Source organism: Canis lupus, chromosome 10, assembly GCF_048164855.1.
Source record: "Canis lupus baileyi chromosome 10, mCanLup2.hap1, whole genome shotgun sequence".
NCBI lineage: Eukaryota > Metazoa > Chordata > Mammalia > Carnivora > Canidae > Canis > Canis lupus.
The window spans coordinates 59,955,651-59,974,034 of record NC_132847.1 but is presented as its reverse complement, the minus strand read 5'-3'; the positions used below and the strand labels follow the sequence as shown (position 1 = coordinate 59,974,034).

The window sequence follows — 18,384 nt, the reverse complement described above, 5'->3', positions numbered from 1 at the left end:
GTTTTAAAATGTTATCTACCGTGATTGTTTTTTGTTTAAATTTGACTGGGCTAGGGATGCTGGTAAAATACTATGTCTTATAAGTCTCTGAGGGTTCCTGGAAGAGATGTACATTTGAATCTGTAATGTGAGTAAAGACCGACTTCAATGCTGCTGAGAGCATCAACCAATTCATTGAGGGCATGAACTGAACAAAAAGGCAGAGGAAAGGCAAATTTACTCTCCACCTAAGCTAGGGCTTCTATCTTTTCCTTTTTTTAAATTTTATTTTATTTATTTATTTATTCATGAGAGACAGAGAGAGAGAGAGAGAGAGAGAATGAGAGAGGCAGAGGGAGAAGCAGGTTCCACGTAGGGAGCCCGGATGCGGGACTCAATCCCGGGTCTCCAGGATCACACCCTGGGCTGAAGGCAGCGCTAAACCGCTGAGCCACCCGGGCTGCCCTACCTTCTCCTGTCTTTAGACATCAGTGCTCCTGATTCTTGGGTCTTTGGACTGGGACTGAATTATACCACTGGCTTTTATGGCTTTCATATTTGATGGCATGAGATTTCTTGGTGTTCACAAGTACATGAACTCAAAACTTTCTCCTCCTATTCACTTCCATATTCTCTTAAACTAAAACAAGGCACCACATGATATGTTGTGTGTGTAGTTTTTGGAAAGGTACCCAGGTGAGTATCAGGTGTACCAGTAACATTTCTTAAGCTGAGTGCTAGTTACATAGGATTGTGAAATTCAGAACTGCACACTTAAAATATGGACCCCTTTCTCTCTTGTGCACACACATATGCAATTTAAATACAAGGAAAATGTTATCACAGAATTTTATGCAGCATAGAGTCCAATCTTTTTAGGATGGCAATGCTCATCTGCCCTTTTTCACAGGCAGCCTTAACCACCTGCCACTTTCCCATCACCATGTAACTGGAGGCTCACTCTGTAGCTAGTAGTAGGTCTTATAATTCTGTCTTCAGACACAGGCCTTTTTGCCTAATACCTTTTAGTCTGAAGTATCATCACCTCTTGAAAGATTTTACTCCTTCCCTCTTCTTCATGCCCCTCCCTGCTAGAAAGCAACCATGAACACTGTAGTAACCTTGCTTTCAAAAAGTTAATCTTTTTGGCTACACTTTTTATAAGCAATGAAATGTACATATAATCAGGAATTATTTCACTGTTGGGATGCCTGGGTGGTTCAGCAGTTGAGTGTCTGCCCTCGGCTTGAGGCATGATCCTGGAGTTCCCGGATCGAGTCCCACATTGGTCTCCCTTGCATCAGAGAGCCTGTTTCTCCCTCTGCCTATGTTTTTGCCTGTCGTGAATAAATAAAATCTTAAAAAAAAAAAAAAAATTCACTGTGACTAGAGTTTTGAGCTCTCTCTAGATTCACATCCAAGGATGTTAAAAAATATGTAATTTTAATGGGAATATCTCATATGACCATGTCCCCACATTTCAATAAGGTCAACAGCCAGAGCTTCAGCTAAGCAATATAACCATACATGAAACAGATGGAACTCTGGCAAAAAGCATTTTTAAGCGCACATGCAAATAGTAACGTATGGAAAACATACTTCACATTAGGTTTTTCAAAATACTGAGAACAGGCCTAAGAACCTCATTATTAGTTGAGATCTTGGCCAGAGAATCGTTGGTATAGAATAGGTAAAACTGGGGAAATTTAGGGCAGGATAATTGAGGCATGAAGTACATTTCCAGTTATTTTTTTTACTTTTCACTGGACTACAAACCCTGTTTTGAAAGTTAACTGTATGCTAACTCTTGAGTACCTCTTTTGAATAGGGAAGTGTGCAATTTCTACACATATACCTTCATATTCACACATGGACAAATATTCCAAAGGGAAGATTAAAGTGTGGAGGTGACAGAATGTCTATAACATAGAAGAAAGGGAGGTGTTTTGCTCAAACTATTAGGTAGAATTTACAAAGTTTTGGTAATTTGGAATTCTATACTCAGAAACTAAAACTGGATTTAACCTTAAACTGAACTATCCTAAAAAAGGTCACTACAGGCAAAACTTGTTCTACTGTGGTTTGCTGATTGTGCTCCACCGATACTGCATGTTTTCACAAATTGAAGGTTTGTGACAAACCTGCATCAAGCAAGTCTATTGATTCCATTTCTCTAAGAGCATTTGCTCACTTTCTGTCTCTGGGTCACATCCGGTAATTCTTACAATATTTCAAAGATTTTCATTACTATAGTTGTTATGCTAATGATTAGTGAGTAAGACTCCTTGAAAGCTCAGAATGATGGTTAGCACTTTTAAGCAATAAGGTATTTTAAATTAAGGCACGTACATTGCTTTCTTAGACCTAATACTATTGCACAGTTACTAGACTTCTGTAAAGTATAACTTCTACATGCAGTAAGAAACCAAAAAATTAACTTGACTTGCTTTATTACACTATCTGCTTCACTGCAGTGGTACGGAACCAAACACACAGCATCTCCAAGGTATGCCTGTAGTCACGGGTAGAACAAGTGAGAGCAATTTCTTTTAATTCCTTGATTCTAATTTTTTAAATGCAGTATTTATTTGACAGGATAGATTTTGCACTAAAATAACAAAGAACTCTTACCACAAAGCAAAAAACAAAACAGGTTTAATGATTAAAGCAGATGAATTAATAGGTTTATAATAACCATTAACTAAGGGAAGCCCTAGAACCAGAAATAAGGATTTTAAAATTGCATGCAAAGTCTAGTTACCATAAAAACCAAAGCAATACCAAAATATCTCCGCTTCCTAGTATAGACTCCAGGTCTTTTATTTCCAAATCTTGGTAATCAAAATATGTACACTTTCGCATGCTACTGGTAGTGGAGGAATGAGATTATTTGTATAGGACTACAATTATGTTTCACAGATGGGAGAGCACAAAAAGAAGTGTCTTCCTCCACTTTTTCGGGCCCATCTTGAAAAAAGGCACTCCCAAAGGTTCCTTGGTAGGTTTGTTAATTACTCAGATAATTTTTACATGTAAAATTAATGGTCCACTCATTTCACAGATCTGGGAACCACAAAGCATTGGAACTGCTTCTTTAACTCACATGTCAAACAACTAGCTTTCTTAATGACCAAAAACACCTTTGGATATCAGTTTGAAAAAAAATTGGGGCTCTGTTTCCTTGAAACTTAATCATACGCTTAATTACTAGGCTTTGGCATGCTTTGCCAAGCAGATCATGGAACTGAATGAACCACCATATGATGGTGGAAGGGGACTCTCCTGAATAATTATTTTAGTTTTCTAACTTCAGCTCCCTTGTACCAATGCAACTTTGTCCTTCTCCCTCGAATGACTATAATACCACGTGCTCTGAACCTGGGTTTGACCTCTGCTGGAAGATGTGTCAGAAAAGAGATGCTTAAATAAATTACTGTCTTTCTCTATGATCATCAGAACAAAAAGTAATGGGAAGTCTTCAGCTGCCTGTGGGCAGTTGTCCACCTTTCACAGAATCTTTAGAAACCATTTGCCTGAGGCCAAGGAGAATTTGCTTTATCACTAAACCTGACTCAAGCTGAGCCATATGAAACTGCACTTGGGTAGCTAGGCTCAAGTCAAACCAAGCTTGAATATTTCTCTACATTTACTGCATCCACGTAGTGTGCAATTTTTGATGCTGAATAAGAGATATGCGACAATTGAAGGCTTCGCCACAAGCCTCACATTCATGGGTTTCTTGAGTTTTCACCTCTGCATGGATCTTCTGATGGTTGACAAGGCTGCGCTGTTGACTAAAACTTTTGTCACACTTCTCACACTTGTAAGGTTTCTCTCCTGTGTGTATTCTCTGATGCTGAATAAGGCCTGAGTTCCGGCTAAAGGCCTTCCCACATTCATCACATTTATGGGGTTTATTACCTGTGTGAACACCCTGATGTCGAATAAGATTACACAGTTGGCTAAAGCTTTTGCCACACTGTCTGCACAGATAAGGTCTCTCACCAGTGTGGATTCTCTGATGCTCTATAAGAAATGAGCTCCGACTGAAGCTTTTCCCGCACACAGTACATAGATAGGGCTTTTCACCAGTGTGGATTCTTTGATGTTGTACAAGATGAGCACTGACACTAAAAGTTTTCCCACATTCATCACATTTGTAAGATTTTTCCTTGGGGTAGACTTCCTGCTGTATAACAAGACTGCAATTTGGATCAAAACTTTCCTTGGTTTCATTGTATGAGTAAGTCTTCTCTCTGGTGTGGATTCGCTGATGCTGAATAAGACCTGAGCTTCTACTAAAGGCTTTTCCACATTCTTCACATTTATGGGGTTTGTCTCCTGTGTGAATTCTCTGATGACGAGTAAGGTTGCACAGCTGACTAAAGCTTTTCCCACACTCTTTGCACTGATAAGGTCTTTCACCTGTATGGATCCTCTGATGTTCAATAAGGAAGGAGCTCCGACTGAAGCTTTTTCCACATTCGATACAAAGAAAAGGCTTCTCACCAGTGTGGATTTTTTGGTGTTGTATAAGGTATGTACTTAATCTAAAAGCTTTCCCACATTCACCACATTTATGGGGTCTTTCCCCAGTGTGAATTCTCTGATGTTCAACAAGTAACGAATTTCGACTAAAGCTTTTCTTACATTTGGTACAGTGATAGGGTTTCTCACCAGTGTGAGTTCTCTGATGTTCAATAAGGTGTGACTTCCAGCTGAAGGCTTTCCCACAGTCACTACATTTATGGGGTTTTTCACCTGTGTGAATCCTTTGATGTTTAACAAGGCTCCTTCTCTGGCTGAAGCTCTGTTTACACTGAGTACACTGATAGGGTCTCTCTCCAGTGTGGATTCTCTGATGTCTAATAAGGGTTGAGCTCACACTAAAGGTTTTTCCACAATAATTACACTCATAGGGCCTTTCCCCAGTGTGAATTCTCTGATGTTCAATAACAAATGAACTGCGACTAAAACTTTTCCCACATTCATTGCATTGAAAGGGCTTCTCACCAGTATGGACCCTTTGATGTTGAATGAAATGGGCCTTGCGAACAAAACCCTTTCCACATTCTTCACATTTATGGCATTTCTCTTCTGAGTTTGGTCTCTTACGAATAATGTTAGTGTTTCCTCTGAACATTCTCTGTTCCTGGGCCAAAGATTCTCTTGGTATTTCCCATAAGAAGATTCCTCTTTGTTTATCTAACCTACCAACAAGTTCAAAGGTTTCTCTACCTATAGGATCTTGGTCAATTTCACTTTTGATTCTTGTAACTATTACACCCTGTGGTTCCACTTCTTCCTCGATCTCCTCAATTTCTTGTTTTACTGTTGGCTCCTCATCCTTATCTCTGTTCAAAACATCTGGAATAATAAATAGAAAATAGATCAGCCAGGCTCTTTGCTAGCAAGGAGAAAGGCTTAGGAAAATAAGATTAATATAAACTAATCCACTACATCTATAAAATGTGGATGACTACTCTATATTATTAAGGTTAAATTGGTTCATACACCTAAAGCATTTAGGACAGTACCTGGCAAAGAATATAAGCTATATAAATATTATTAGTAGCTATCTGATGAAATATTTTTCTTGGAGAAGGAATATGAAGATTGTTTTTTGTTTTGTTTTTAAAGGAGCAAGCTTTTAAGGTTTTTTTTTTTTTTTTATTTTTTTTAGTAATCTCTACACCCAACATGGGGCTCAAACTCACAACCCTAAGATCAAGAGTCGCATCCTCTTCTCTGACTGAGCCAGCTAGGTACACTAAAAGAGTGTTTTTATGAGGCAAATGATGAGCTAGTAGGGGCAAGCAGAGCTGGGAGGAAGGGCTGGTAAATCAACAGAAACTCACGCAAGGTAAAACAGGGAAACAATGAAATAAAACAAGTAGTGGTGTGATGAAATAGTCTATCAAGGAAGACCCGATGATGCAGGAAGACAACAGTAGGTTCAGAAAATGTGGTATAAGATAGCGTTACTGTAATGTGAGTAGGCCAAATAACTAAAAGAAATGAACACAAAATGATGCTGAGAAGGATAAAAAACTAGGGGAAGCAAAAATTCTTTCATTAACAAGGATTTACTTATTGCATTCAAAGCCATTCCAGGAGTTGTGTAATGATTCAGAATTCAAAGATAAGGCATGATGCTCCCCATCAAATAAAATGAATGACAAGTACAAGAATATGATAAAATATTTAAAGCAGTTCCTATATTGAGACAAAATAGCTTTTAAAAACAAAATAATGGGGATCCCTGGGTGGCTCAGCGGTTTAGCGCTGCCTTCAGCCCAGGGCATGATCCTGGAGACCCAGGATAGAGTCCCACGTCGGGCTCCCTGCATGGAGTCTGCTTCTCCCTCCTCCTGTGTCTCTGCCTCTCTCTGTGTCTTTCATGAATAAAAATAAATAAATAAATAAATAAATAAATAAATAAATAAATAAATAAATAAAATGAGTTGGATCAACATGGAGTCTATGATATAGAAAGACAAAATAAATACAAAAGAATATGGTCAGAGAATGAAAGACACAGAGAAAGAGCAGTCTGTGGTAACTTATGCCCTCACCTACCACAAATTATACCACATTCTTCAAGTATACATGATTCTCACTCTTCTAAAGATTTAAGAGCCAAGCTGGAACCATGCAGTTCCAAATGAGAGTCTCAAAGACATCTGAAAAATTAAAATCTTGCATGTGTTGAAGGAAATATAACATAATGGTCTATGATGAAACAAGAGTGGCATACAGAACACTGAAGTCTGCTTCTGACTTCTTTCCTGATTTTCAATCTCTTGTTGTCTGCTGGATAATTTCACTAGACAAGCTGATCAGTACCAAATATATTTTTGGCCCTAAACAATTTCTTTTGCTAGACTTCCTCTTTTCTCTCAATTTTCTAATCTTCTACCTTTAGAGTCATCTCTGAATTTTCTTTTTATTTACTTCAAACCAGTCATTAAGTTCTTTTATTCCAAAAATCTTCTTATTCCCCTAAGAAAGTAGTAGAAACTGTATTTCTGCTTCCACTACTAATAGTATTGTCTTTTAAATTACTTCAATGGACTGCTTTCTTTCACACAGTGAAAAAGGATGGGAGAATTTCCTCAACTTTCTGCCCTCTGCCTATAAAATTATCTGCAATGGTACATGAAGATATATCCTATTCTTATCAAAAGCTAATTCATCTACCTTCTCTTGATACCATTTGTCTCTGAGCATTTGTTCAATTATTACCATTGTTTCCTCTTTCTTTCATCTATTCTTCACTGCAAACACACCTCCAAATATGCTCAGCATACAAATATGCCCAACTTTCTCTTGAACCTAAAATCCTTCTCTCAATGGAATCTAAGTTTTGAAATTAAATCTTAACACCGTAGGTCTCCATTTCCCAGCTATGTTTTCCATGTCCAACGTCTTCCCATTCAACCAATTTACAACTACTGTGAAATCTGGCTTCTATTTCCAGCATCTAGAGAAGCTTCTATGAAATCACCAATGACTCTTGAATAACAAATACAGGCAACATTTTCAGTCCTTATTTTATTCAGCAGCATCTGACACTGTTGACCATTCCCATTTTGACATTATCTGTTTTTGGTTTCTATGCTATTATATTCTTCTAGTTCCCTAGTACTTCTAACTTTGGCCTTTTCTAATAAATTTCTTTCATGTATTTCTCTTCCTCTGTTAACTGTTGAAAAGTTACTGTTGCCCATGTTTACCTTCCTACTTTGCTCTATATACTCTGGGTATTGCCACTTAACTGTCTTAAAAAGGGCTTACAATTAACATGATCATCACTGGCTGTCATGTATGTCTCCACCTCTAATCATCTTCTCTTGACAGGCATCCTCATCCATTATCCAAAGCAGAAAATCATACTAGATTTCTCCACTTTTCTTATCAGTAAACAATCACCAAAATCAAAGATTCTACTCTCTACTATCTACCTTCTTTTCATGTTTTCCCTGGATTATGTGAAAGCCATCTAATAATCCTTCACTCTAGTCTGTAAGCTGCCTCCACACTATATCTAGCCTACTGCATCCAGAGAGATGTACATGAAATGGAATTCCAGTCACATCACCCCCTATAGATTCACTAGTACTCCATCACCTCTGATTGCAAACCAGCTCTTTACACCAGGATACTCAGCACTTTATGACAGGTTCACTAAACCTTACATCACTCTCCTAACCACTCTCTCACACCCAAAGTGTGCAAATTGCTTTAATCTTTTATGCCATTTCTTTGCATATCTCATTTACTAAATGTCCCCCAACATTGTTTACCTGGAAAATTCTTGGTTTCTCTTTAAGATTCAATTCAAAGCAACCTTTCCTCTACAAAGCCTTCACTAAGTCCACTAGACAGATTTAGGTGTTCTGTTTTTTTATCACCTGTCCTCATCCATAAATGCACTGTAGCTATTATATGCACCATTATTCATTATATTTGTCTCTTCCATGGGACTGTAAATTCCTTGTGAGAAGGGGAAGTCTCTTTATAATGTTTACTCAGTATTGTTCCAGCGGTTTTACTCAAAGGAATAAGATAAAATTGTTATTTGCAAACAATACAAATGTCTATGTAAAATTTCTAAAAGAATTAAGTGAAATATAATAGCAACAAGAAAACTAAGATATAAAATAAGTACTGGTACTTACTATCAAGAATAACCAGTTAGGAAATATTATAGAAAAGTAAAATATGTCTTGTATGATAATAAAAACCATAAAACCTAAGTCTTATGAAAATGTATGAGGGCCATGAAAATAAGCCATAAAAGTTTTCTCAAGGACATAAGACAGATAGAGTCAAGCAAATTGCTAAAGAGATTTAATATTATAAGGATCTTAATTCTTCCCAAACCAATCTATGAAACCAATTGTATTCCAATTTAAATCTTATGAATGAATTAATTAAAAACCACAATGAATCTAATTTTCAACTTGAAAAATATAGAAAACTAGTTAAGTGTATCCTACAAAAGAATATAAAAGAATGATTTATCATACCAGACATAAAATTTAACATACTGCTTAAGTAAATTTAACAGAGGTGCACTGGAATGAAAATAGTCAGAGACCGGTAAAGAAAACAAGTGAGTTTAGGCTTCCACACAGAGCAGCACAGAAAGAACTATCCATTAGATCTAAGCATGGTAGCTGTAATCACCTTCTGAGGTCTCTGCCATGCTTGTATTTTATCTTCCCATCCTGCAATCATATAATTTGTCTAGAATAGACAGTTGACTCAAAGTGCATCTCTCCCAGGAATTTGGAATTAAACCTGAAATAGGCAGTTATTCTGAACATGATTAGAGTTGTAACCTATCAATTCAGAAGCATGTGGATATGAGGAAGAAAGTCAGGTCTACCAAGGAGAAAGAAACAGAACACAAAGAAAGTTAAATCCTGACCTTCTGAGTGTTCCAATTTCTGGGCTTATTTTTTATTTTTATTTTTTATTATTTTTTTTAGGTAGGCTCCATGCTAGGTGTGGAGCTTGAACTCACGACCCTGGGATCAAGATCTGAGCCAAGATCAAGAGTGGGAGGCTTAACCAACTGAGCCACCCAGATGCCCCTGGGTTTAGTCCTTTTCTGATATCTAGTTGCAATCATGCTCATATATTCTGTATGCCACCTCTGTCCCTATAATAAGCTCTCTTGTTGGCTTAAGCTAGTTTGGGTTGATTTCTATAATCTTTAATCAGTTTTAGTAATATGGTAGCTGAGGAGAGACAGAAAAGGCAAGGAAATGGTAAAGTGGAAGTGGCTAAACTTTGGAACAGAATAAGAGTTACCACACATTTTCTAAAAAGGACCAGCAATAAATATTTTTGGCTTTGTGAGCCATATGGTATCTATTGGAATTATTCAGCTCTGCCACTATAGCATGAAAGTAGTAATAGATAATACATAAAGAATGGGAATGTCTTTGTTCCAATACAACTTTTTTTTTTTTTTTATAAAAACAGTGTGCCACATTTGGCCTGTGGACCATAGCTGCCAACCCCAGTACCCAAGAGTATAAAATGAACAGTTTTCTTGGTAAAAGAATGAGAGAATGGGGAAGAATCTGCATTCCTAGTGCTGGCACAGTGCTTGATTATTTATTGAATGGATGAGCGCTGAACAAACAACTGAGGAGAGACTAATCTAAGAAGAGAAACGGTGAGTTTAAGGTCTTATAGGTACAGCAATTCCCAATTCTGTCAAGGTCCAATATAGCTCAAGTAGACTGGAAAGGAGTCATTAAACTGAAAAAGTCCATTTCATTTGAAAGAACTGAAAGATCAAGAACTGGGATCAAACTGTCACCTATATTATCAATGTAGTTACTAAAGTGTTTAAAGAAAAACCAGAATAAAAAACCAAACTAAAGTGGGAAGAGTAATAAGTAAAGCAGCAAGATGAAGTGCAGGAAAACACTGTACTGGAAAAATCAAGTAATTACGATCTTTCACTAGGAGAGCTCTCATCAAAGAAATGGCGACAGAGTCTACAGAGGAAGATGAAAAGTTTGTGGAGGGAGAAATAATAACTGCTAAAAAGCTGTAGTTCAGCTAAAATAAGAGCCTGAAAGTAGGAGATCAACAGATGGGCTCACTACCATGCCTTTGTCCATATGGTACTCACATTTTACAGTAGTAGAGAAAGGCAAGGCTGGGCATTTGCCTGGTTCTATCAACCAGGATACCATATGTGTGGATAAAGCTAGCAATGACTCAGAGACACCATGATATATTGGGGAAAAGAAAAATCAGCAGCTGATATGGCTGGAGACTGAAGAGGTGTGCAAGAAATAGATGATTCTAAGAAGCCAGGCAGGGGCTATTCAGAAAGGCTCTACTAGGTATAACAAGAATTAAGATTCTTATCCTTTAAGCTATCAGGAATTGGAAATTGAAAGCAGTTAACTAACAAAATCACTTTGGTGGGAGTATATAGAAAGGGAGATTGGAGGCAAGGGGCTAGTTTATGGACTAATGTAATAATCTAGTCAAGAGGTACTGATTCTTAAGTATATTCATTCATTCAGTTACACAAGTATTTTTTTTTTTTTTAAGACTTTATTTATTCATGAGAGACAGAGAGAACGGCAGAGACACAGGCAGAGGGAGAAGCAGGCTCCACACAGGGAGCCCGATGTGGGACTCAATTCCGGGTCTCCAGGGTCATGCCCTGGGCTGAAGGCAGGTGCCAAACCACTGAGCCACCCGGACTGCCCCTAGTTACACAAATATTTAGAAGTATATATATATATATATATATATATATACATACACACACACACACACACACACACACACCTGGCTCTGTGCTAAGTGCTGAAGAAATCAAATGAAAACAATATAGTTACTGTCCTCACGGAGACCAGCCTGGTTAGAGAAATAACATAAAGAATGATTAGAGTACAATGGGATAAACTCAATGGAAGTGCATATATAGTAGCACAGAAAAAGGAGTACTTAATTCTGAAGAGGAGACCCTTGAGATCTAAATGGATTATTTGAGATTTGCCAGGTATGAGTTATTTATGTGGTCTTCGAAAGGAGATGACAAAGATTTTAGAGCTCTTAGAAAAGATAATGAGTATGATGATAGCAATCATCATTTATAATATACTTATTACATGCTAATCAGAGTCCTAAGTGCTTTACATATATTAACTCAATTAATGCTCACAGCAACCTAAAAGGTTAAGTGCTGCTATTATTGCCATCATGCAAAAGAAGAAATAGGCATGGAAAGGTTATGTAATTCATCCATGGTCACAAGGCATGTAAGTGGTTGAACCAGGATTTTTACTTAGGCAGTTAGGCTCCAGTTGTTTCTCTTAGGTGGAAGTAAAGATTTGAGACTTATCACATGGAGGTAGGTGATAAATCTGAGTGTGGATAAGGTCTGCCAAAGAAAGCATATAGACTGACAGGAAGTGTGAGAACGCAATGTAAGAGAAGGAAGCAATAAAGAATTTTCAAGTATTTATAAAGAGATGGAACAAAATAAGATCCAAAAAAGAGTCTATTGCCTTTGATAATTGGGTTATTATAGACCGTTAAACAATATAAGGGAAATGGGAGAGGCAAGAAAAGGGGCTTGGAGATAACGGAAGGGAAAGCACAAAACAGGTGTGGATGACATTAACTACTCTTATAAAAACTTGGCTATGAAGTGAATGAGGAGGTTACAGGGAACAGCAAGGAGGAGAGACTGTGGCTCAAAGGCTAGCCACCCACCCGCCTGCTTTCCTCAATCAAAAGAGTCATAAACATATCTATCATCAAAATAAAGGTACCAGGGAAGAAGGAACAGAGACTGAAGTAGGGGGCAGAGGAGAAAGATGACTGATGGATAAGTTCTTGGAGAAGTGAGGAAATAGGTTTAAGCATGCACATGAAGGGCAGAAAAGTTGAGAGTGCACGTTTAGTGGCCTCTATCTTCTCTATGAAACAGAAAGTGAGGTCCACTACTGAGTGATGGACCCAAGGAAAACTTTAGTTTTGGAACAGTCGTTAAAAGGAAGAAGGTAATGAGCAAATCAATGACAAAAAATTGGCTGAGATGTAAAAACCCACTGCAGACTAGAAGAAAAGCTATGCATAAATATAGGGCATCAACCCCTTCAGTTAAAGAATTTCTCCTGCTGTGTTTAGCAACTCTGGTAGGAGAAGAGAAAAAGCAGATCTTATAACCAACACAAAACTTAAACTTTGCAGATTTAGGTAGAGTACAATAAGGCGGCGAGAAAGCATAATGGTGATAATTCCTATGGAGGTCCAGGGATTAGATAAGGAGGTGAAGTTAGGAGAGGATTTATAATCTGGAGCAAGAGAAGGAGAAGTTAAGGAATAGGAAAGATGATTAAGAATAAGGATTAGAAGGAAAGGAGTAGGAGAAGCAGAAAGGTAAGAAGTTATAGTAGGCTCCACGTGGGTAGAGAGCACATCTGTTTTGGTCACCCGTCTAGTCAGTCGAAAATAATAATGAAAAATGCCTGGATAATTTTCAAAGAGTAAGATTGGGCTGCTTTGACAAAATTGAGGGTTTCACCATTGATGCGAATTGAACAGAAAAGGAGAGCAAGGTCCCTGAAGATATATAGTCAGGATATAGGGAGGCTTAAGTAATAGCTACATCACTGATGACCTAAGTTGGCACAAAGAAGATTGTGAAATGTGACAAAATCTACGTGTGAGGGACCAAGAAATGTTGCAGATGACAGTGAAAAGGAACGGAGTGGACAGAGCAAGTCTGCTGAGGCCTCCCAGGAGAGAGATTTTGTTTGAAGGGTTAAGCTAATGCTTTGGGAACAGCCCTGAAAAGGTACAGAACAGTAACTGCTCCCTTCTAGCCCTGAGACAAAGGATAGGGGAAAAAAGAGGGTGTGGGAGAAAAAGCAGCCTCTGCCAGAGAAGTGGTGTCCTTGGGAAAGTGCCAGTTTTCAGTTAAGGCCAGGAGGGGTAAGGAACATTATGTGAAGAAGAACAGGGGCTCCAGAAGGCAGAGTGAAAAGGGGTGGGAGGAAAGCAGTGGGAGGATGAGCCAGGAGGGAAAGTACAGAGCAATATGGGAATGAGATTATGAAGACAAGAAGCCAGAAAGGCTTGTATTTTGGTTATTGCAAGGACACCGGGGATGACAGTCATGGAAACAATTAATGGCTGAAAGACTTAAATCAGAACTTTGGAACAAAGCAGCCTTGGTACCAGTAGTGGTCCAAGTGTTCTCAGGGTCTGATTTCTTGTAGCCTCTTCCATAGGTTAATCAGAGGAACAAAAAAAAGATTCTTACCCAGTGAGACCAGGTTTCCATAATTCTCCATCATGACATCTTTATACAGGCTTCTCTGAGCTGGATCCAGATAATCCCACTCCTCCTGGGTAAAAAACACAGCCACATCCTCAAATGTCAGCAAGCCCTGAAATAGTACGATTTCTGTAGTCAGTTCTTGCCTCAAGGACAATTCTACGACTGAAAGTAGCAGAAGCAATCACTTATCGGGGCCGGGTAGGCTGGGACCACCAAGGTGTCCAAGAGCTCCAAGTGGGGCCCAATTCTGGAACAGACAAGCACCTCAAACTAGAGGATGACTGCACTGGATCCTCGTCGTCAGTAGTGATGGTCCTAAGGATAGAACTTTTCTAGTTTAGTGATCATACCCGAACATTTCTATTTTAGTAAGCTGCCCCCCGAACTCTCCAAGTTTCCTGCACCTCACTGCCCGGCTCCAAACTATACGCACTGGCCTGGGACCCTGTTCAATCAATCCCAGGAAGGGCTCTAAGCGCCTACCTTGGGTCCGAGCATCGAAGACAGTCGCACAAGACCCGGGGGGAGGTAAAAAATGGTGCCTCACCTGGAAGAACTCACCAATGAGGCCGGTTGTTTGGAGCATTACAAATGGTCTTCAACGGATTTATCAAGTCGCTCTTGAGAAAAAAAAAGGCCAAGCGAGCAATTTGCGAATTCCTTGCACATCGCTGGCCCTGAAGACCACGGGGGGGGGGGGGGGGGTCGGGGGGAGATGGGGGGGCGCGGCCTAGCTCCGGTAGTGGCGAGAGAACGCGGATACCCGGAGGAGGGGGCTTACCTTTGGCTCCGGCGGGGGGCTCGGCGAGGCCATCTCCCGGACAGAAAATCAGGGCAGGAACCCGCGGCGGCCGCACGGAGAGGAACCTTTCGCGAGGCCTACCCAGCCGCTGGAAATTAGGCCCGACGGAGGCGAGGCCTGCAGGGTGCGTCTGGCCAGGTCCTGCCTCGGTCCCCGAGCGGTCACGACCCCAGCAGCATATCAGACGCGCTATCTGGCCGTCCCCCAACCCCAAATTCCCTCCCCACCTTGCTGCGCAGCCTTTCAGGCCTCCTCCCGGAGCCTCCTCCTGGTTGCCAGTTCCTCCTCCTTTCAGCCGAGGAGCGCTATGACCGCCCGCCCCCGGACCAGAAGGCGTCACCCGGAACGTTCCCGGGACGCCCCTGAACTACAACTCCCGGCATGCTCTGAGAGAAGGCCTCGGTCCAGCCTCCGTCGGCCATGGTCCCCGGACTACATTTCCCGGCGTGCAAACGGGGAGGTAGCGGCTAGCGATGCTTAACAGGAAAAAGGGAACACCTACCACTAAGCTTACACCTGATTGGCTGCTGTTGGCGCGACGCTGCCGGCTGACGGCAGCGCCGTAGCCCGCTGCTCTCCTCCGAGATGGCGGCGCTGTCAGCGTCTGGCGTTACCAGAAGAGGCCTCGCGTGGGTCGTCTTAGGGGCACCGCGGAGAGAATTTTGGTCTCGATTCAGGTAAAGCGGAAGGGTGGATGGTGGGTCTGTTTCAGGGAAAGTAAGGAGAGAAACTGAGGAGGGTGAAAGGACGAATCCGAAAGCCAGTGGCGTGCTCTTCAGACAGACCCCGGGCCGCCCGGGGGGCTCGCGGCTTAGCGCCCGAGTCTCGGGATCGAGTCCCGCGTCGGGCCCCCTGCGTGGAGCCTGCTTCTCCCTCTGCCTGTGTCTCTATGAATAAATAAATTTTAAAAATCTTAAAAAAATTTTTAAAATGTAAAAACGTTTTTTATAATTTTTTTAAGTTAAAAAAAATTTTTTAATAAAAAAAAAAAAAAAGGAAGACGGGACCCCGGTCCTGCGGCTTGGGTTAGGGTTCGGAGTTCAGAACCGTGAGCCACCTGGAGTGGTGGACCCCCCAGTCTTGGCCTCAACTTGCTTACCGCGGAGCTACCGCTCTTTCCCCGTCCCACTTCACTCACTGATTGATTGATTGATTTCTTTAAGCGCTCATTCATTTATTAAGCAAACAGTACTGACCTTGCGCTCCAGGCGCTCAGTGCGGTGTCCGAAAACAAGTGGCTCGTTTGGAGCGAGCAACGTAGCACGTGGACGTGAAAGAGGTCGGTGAACGAAGCTCCCTGGCGCGATACCTTCCTTCACAGGCAAGGTTCAGAAGTGAAGTGCGGCCCCCCTCGTTTTGTTTCGTTTGTTCATTCATTGATCTTACTCGACAGGTAGTTACTAAACGTCGGCTCTGGGCCAGCCTATCCCTAAGCAGTTTACGGCGGCGAGAATAAAGTCCCTCCTCAGAGCGTAAGTACTCTGACCGATGAGGAAACCGAGGCTCCACGGAGAGGGAGTGTTTTGCCATAAACAAGTTCAATGTCACAGCTGGAACCAGACCCCAGGTCTTTGACTCCCCCCTCTAATCTACTGCTTTTCCCTCAGCACCATCTGGAATAATTTGAAGGTAAATCTCTTTGACTAATACCAAGACTTGTGGGCACCTCAGCGAACAATTTGTGCCCTCAGGTTTCAAGCAGAAACTTTCCATTCCGAGGAATTTTTGTCACCTGTTCAATGGATTTATTAGCTTCCCTCAGGTTTGTTTCATCCACTCATTCAACACAAGTTTGTAGAGTCTATATGTCAGATGTTTAGGTGTTAGGGATACAGTTGTTTGCTTTTTTAGATTTTATTTATTTATTCATGAGGGACACAGAGACACAGGCAGAGGGAGAAGCAGGCCCCATGCAGGGAACCCGACGTGGGACTCTATCCCGGGTCTCCAGGATCACGCCCTGGGCTGAAGGTGGCGCTAAACCACTGAGCCACCTGGGCTGCCCAGTAAAACTTCTTGGAAGAGAACAATTCTGTTTTGGGACTTAAACTAAGGTTTCTATAGGTGAAGGTGAAAGATAGGCATTTCCAATAGGATATAACTTGAGACAACACATGACACCAGGAAAGAGTGTAGTAGTTTAGTTTGGGTGGGGCATAGAGTATGTATAGATTAGTAGGAGGTGAGGTTAGAGAGGTAGATTGGATTTGGAAACTGGGAATCCCAGGCAAATGATTTACTACTTTACCTCTTCTTGGGAAAACTTAGAGCACGTAAAACCTGTAATTCTCTTTTCTGTGTATACCAGCTCAGTTCAGTTATAAGCTTCCAAAGGCGGGAATCTATCTTATTCTCTCTACAGTGCCTAAAAGAATAGTAAATGTGCATATTCTTTATTGATTTAGATAGATGGATAAGATAGGGTCTGGTGTTCATCAGCTTGTCAGATACATTAGTGCAGTTAACCAAAGAGTCACATATTTGTTTTTGATCATTCCAGAAAAGAGAAGAAGCCATTGGTGCCTGAGACAGTAGAAGAGGTGAAGGAAAAACCTATTTTGGTGTGTCCACCCTTACGAAGCCGAACATACATACCACCTGAAGATCTCCAGAGTCGTGTGGAATCTTGTGTCAGAGAAATTTTTGGCTCATCTGTTCCTAGCAGTTGGCAGGACGTGCCCCTGGAAGATGGTCATCTGAAATTCGGGTTGTTGTCACGTTTAGCTGATGACTTGGGCCATGCAGTGCCCAACTCCAGGCTTCACCAGATGTGCAGGGTCAGAGATGTTCTTGATTTCTATAATGTGCCTATTCATGATAGATCTAAATTTGATGAACTGATTGCCAGTAATCTGCCTCCCAATTTAAAAATCACTTGGGGTTATTGAGCAACTCAGAAGAGGAGCATCCTGAAATCATTTTGTCTTGAGCAAGGGGACTGGTTATTAGACTTTTGATACTTTACCATGTGAAATGCTATCAGAATTGTTCTCTAAATCCTCTTTTTCTGTAGAAGAATGAATTAGCTCTTTTTTTCCCTCATATCATGAATTAACAACAGGATTTTCTTTTTTCACATTTGCTGAAGTCTTTTTTTTTTTTCTTTTGATGGAATTGAGTCATTAATCATGTATGAAAGTTTCCTTCTCTGGAGGACACTAATTATTAAACTTAGGTTTAAGATATGAGGCTATTCTATGTTCAGATGTGGTCTTTACTCTTTTAGGTGTAAAATAGTAGATGCAAAAATATGTTTAAATCCTGTTAGGACTCTTAAGTCTAAGGTAGCATTATGTATAGTATGTATACAAATAAGGAAACTTGTTAAAGAAATGTAAAAAGAGGAAAAAAAAAAGAAATGTAAAAAGCAGTGTTTATTATAGCAAATTGTTTCTTTCACTGCTTTACTCATAGAAATAGAAAATGATACTGGCTGTTCTAGACTAACCTCTTTTGGAATTAAAGTATATTTTTGAAGTGTGCTGTGTGTTTTTTATTTTTTTAAAGCTGAAATTTGCTTCTCTGCTTTGTCATTTACTTAATTTATGTATTATAAATGAAAAAATTTAGAGTATATGCCAAATACGAAGTACTGTGACTTTTTAAATAAGAGATCTGCCAGATTATATATCTAAATGAATATTCTCTTTAAAGGAGATGATGTTTATTTCAAACCTTTTATCTTTGTAACTTTTTTTTTTGAGAGAGAATGCGTGTGCTCAAGCTGGGTGGTGGTTGGGGTTGGGGGGTGTGGAGGGGGGTTGCAGTG

General features: G+C 40.3%; 2 protein-coding genes across 7 annotated transcripts; one reads left to right on the top strand and one right to left on the bottom strand.

Annotated features, from left to right (window-relative positions):
- Nucleotides 1-2,617: 2,617 nt before the first annotated feature.
- On the bottom strand, nt 2,618-15,960 carry ZNF189 (zinc finger protein 189). Of its 6 annotated transcripts, none has more exons than XM_072842146.1 (5): nt 15,812-15,960; nt 14,595-15,318; nt 14,361-14,433; nt 13,796-13,880; nt 2,618-5,346 (listed from the first exon to the last, which is right to left on the bottom strand). In XM_072842146.1, exons 3-5 carry the CDS (start codon nt 14,397-14,399, stop codon nt 3,626-3,628), a joined length of 1,845 nt encoding a protein of 614 aa, XP_072698247.1. In that variant the 5' UTR covers nt 14,400-14,433; nt 14,595-15,318; nt 15,812-15,960; the 3' UTR covers nt 2,618-3,625. The 6 variants fall into 6 exon arrangements, with proteins under 6 accessions (XP_072698247.1, XP_072698248.1, XP_072698246.1 ...); XM_072842147.1 differs by having other exon boundaries at nt 13,796-13,877; XM_072842145.1 differs by lacking the exon at nt 14,361-14,433 and having other exon boundaries at nt 13,796-13,922.
- Nucleotides 15,133-17,810, top strand: MRPL50 (mitochondrial ribosomal protein L50). The gene is made up of 2 exons (XM_072842159.1): nt 15,133-15,292; nt 17,116-17,810. Exons 1-2 carry the CDS (start codon nt 15,201-15,203, stop codon nt 17,501-17,503), a joined length of 480 nt encoding a protein of 159 aa, XP_072698260.1. The 5' UTR covers nt 15,133-15,200; the 3' UTR covers nt 17,504-17,810.
- Nucleotides 17,811-18,384: the final 574 nt, after the last annotated feature.

Excerpts from the sequence above, each read along its gene's own strand:
- MRPL50 (XM_072842159.1), top strand. The coding sequence starts at position 15,201 with ATGGCGGCGCTGTCAGCGTCTGGCGTTACCAGAAGAGGCCTCGCGTGG. Across the intron at positions 15,293-17,115 it reads GAATTTTGGTCTCGATTCAG|AAAAGAGAAGAAGCCATTGG; the intron begins GTAAAGCGGAAG and ends TGATCATTCCAG.
- ZNF189 (XM_072842145.1), bottom strand. The coding sequence starts at position 14,627 with ATGGCCTCGCCGAGCCCCCCGCCGGAGCCAAAG. Across the intron at positions 13,923-14,594 it reads GCCCCCCGCCGGAGCCAAAG|GGCTTGCTGACATTTGAGGA; the intron begins GTAAGCCCCCTC and ends GTACTATTTCAG. Across the intron at positions 5,347-13,795 it reads TGGAAACCTGGTCTCACTGG|ATGTTTTGAACAGAGATAAG; the intron begins GTAAGAATCTTT and ends TTATTATTCCAG.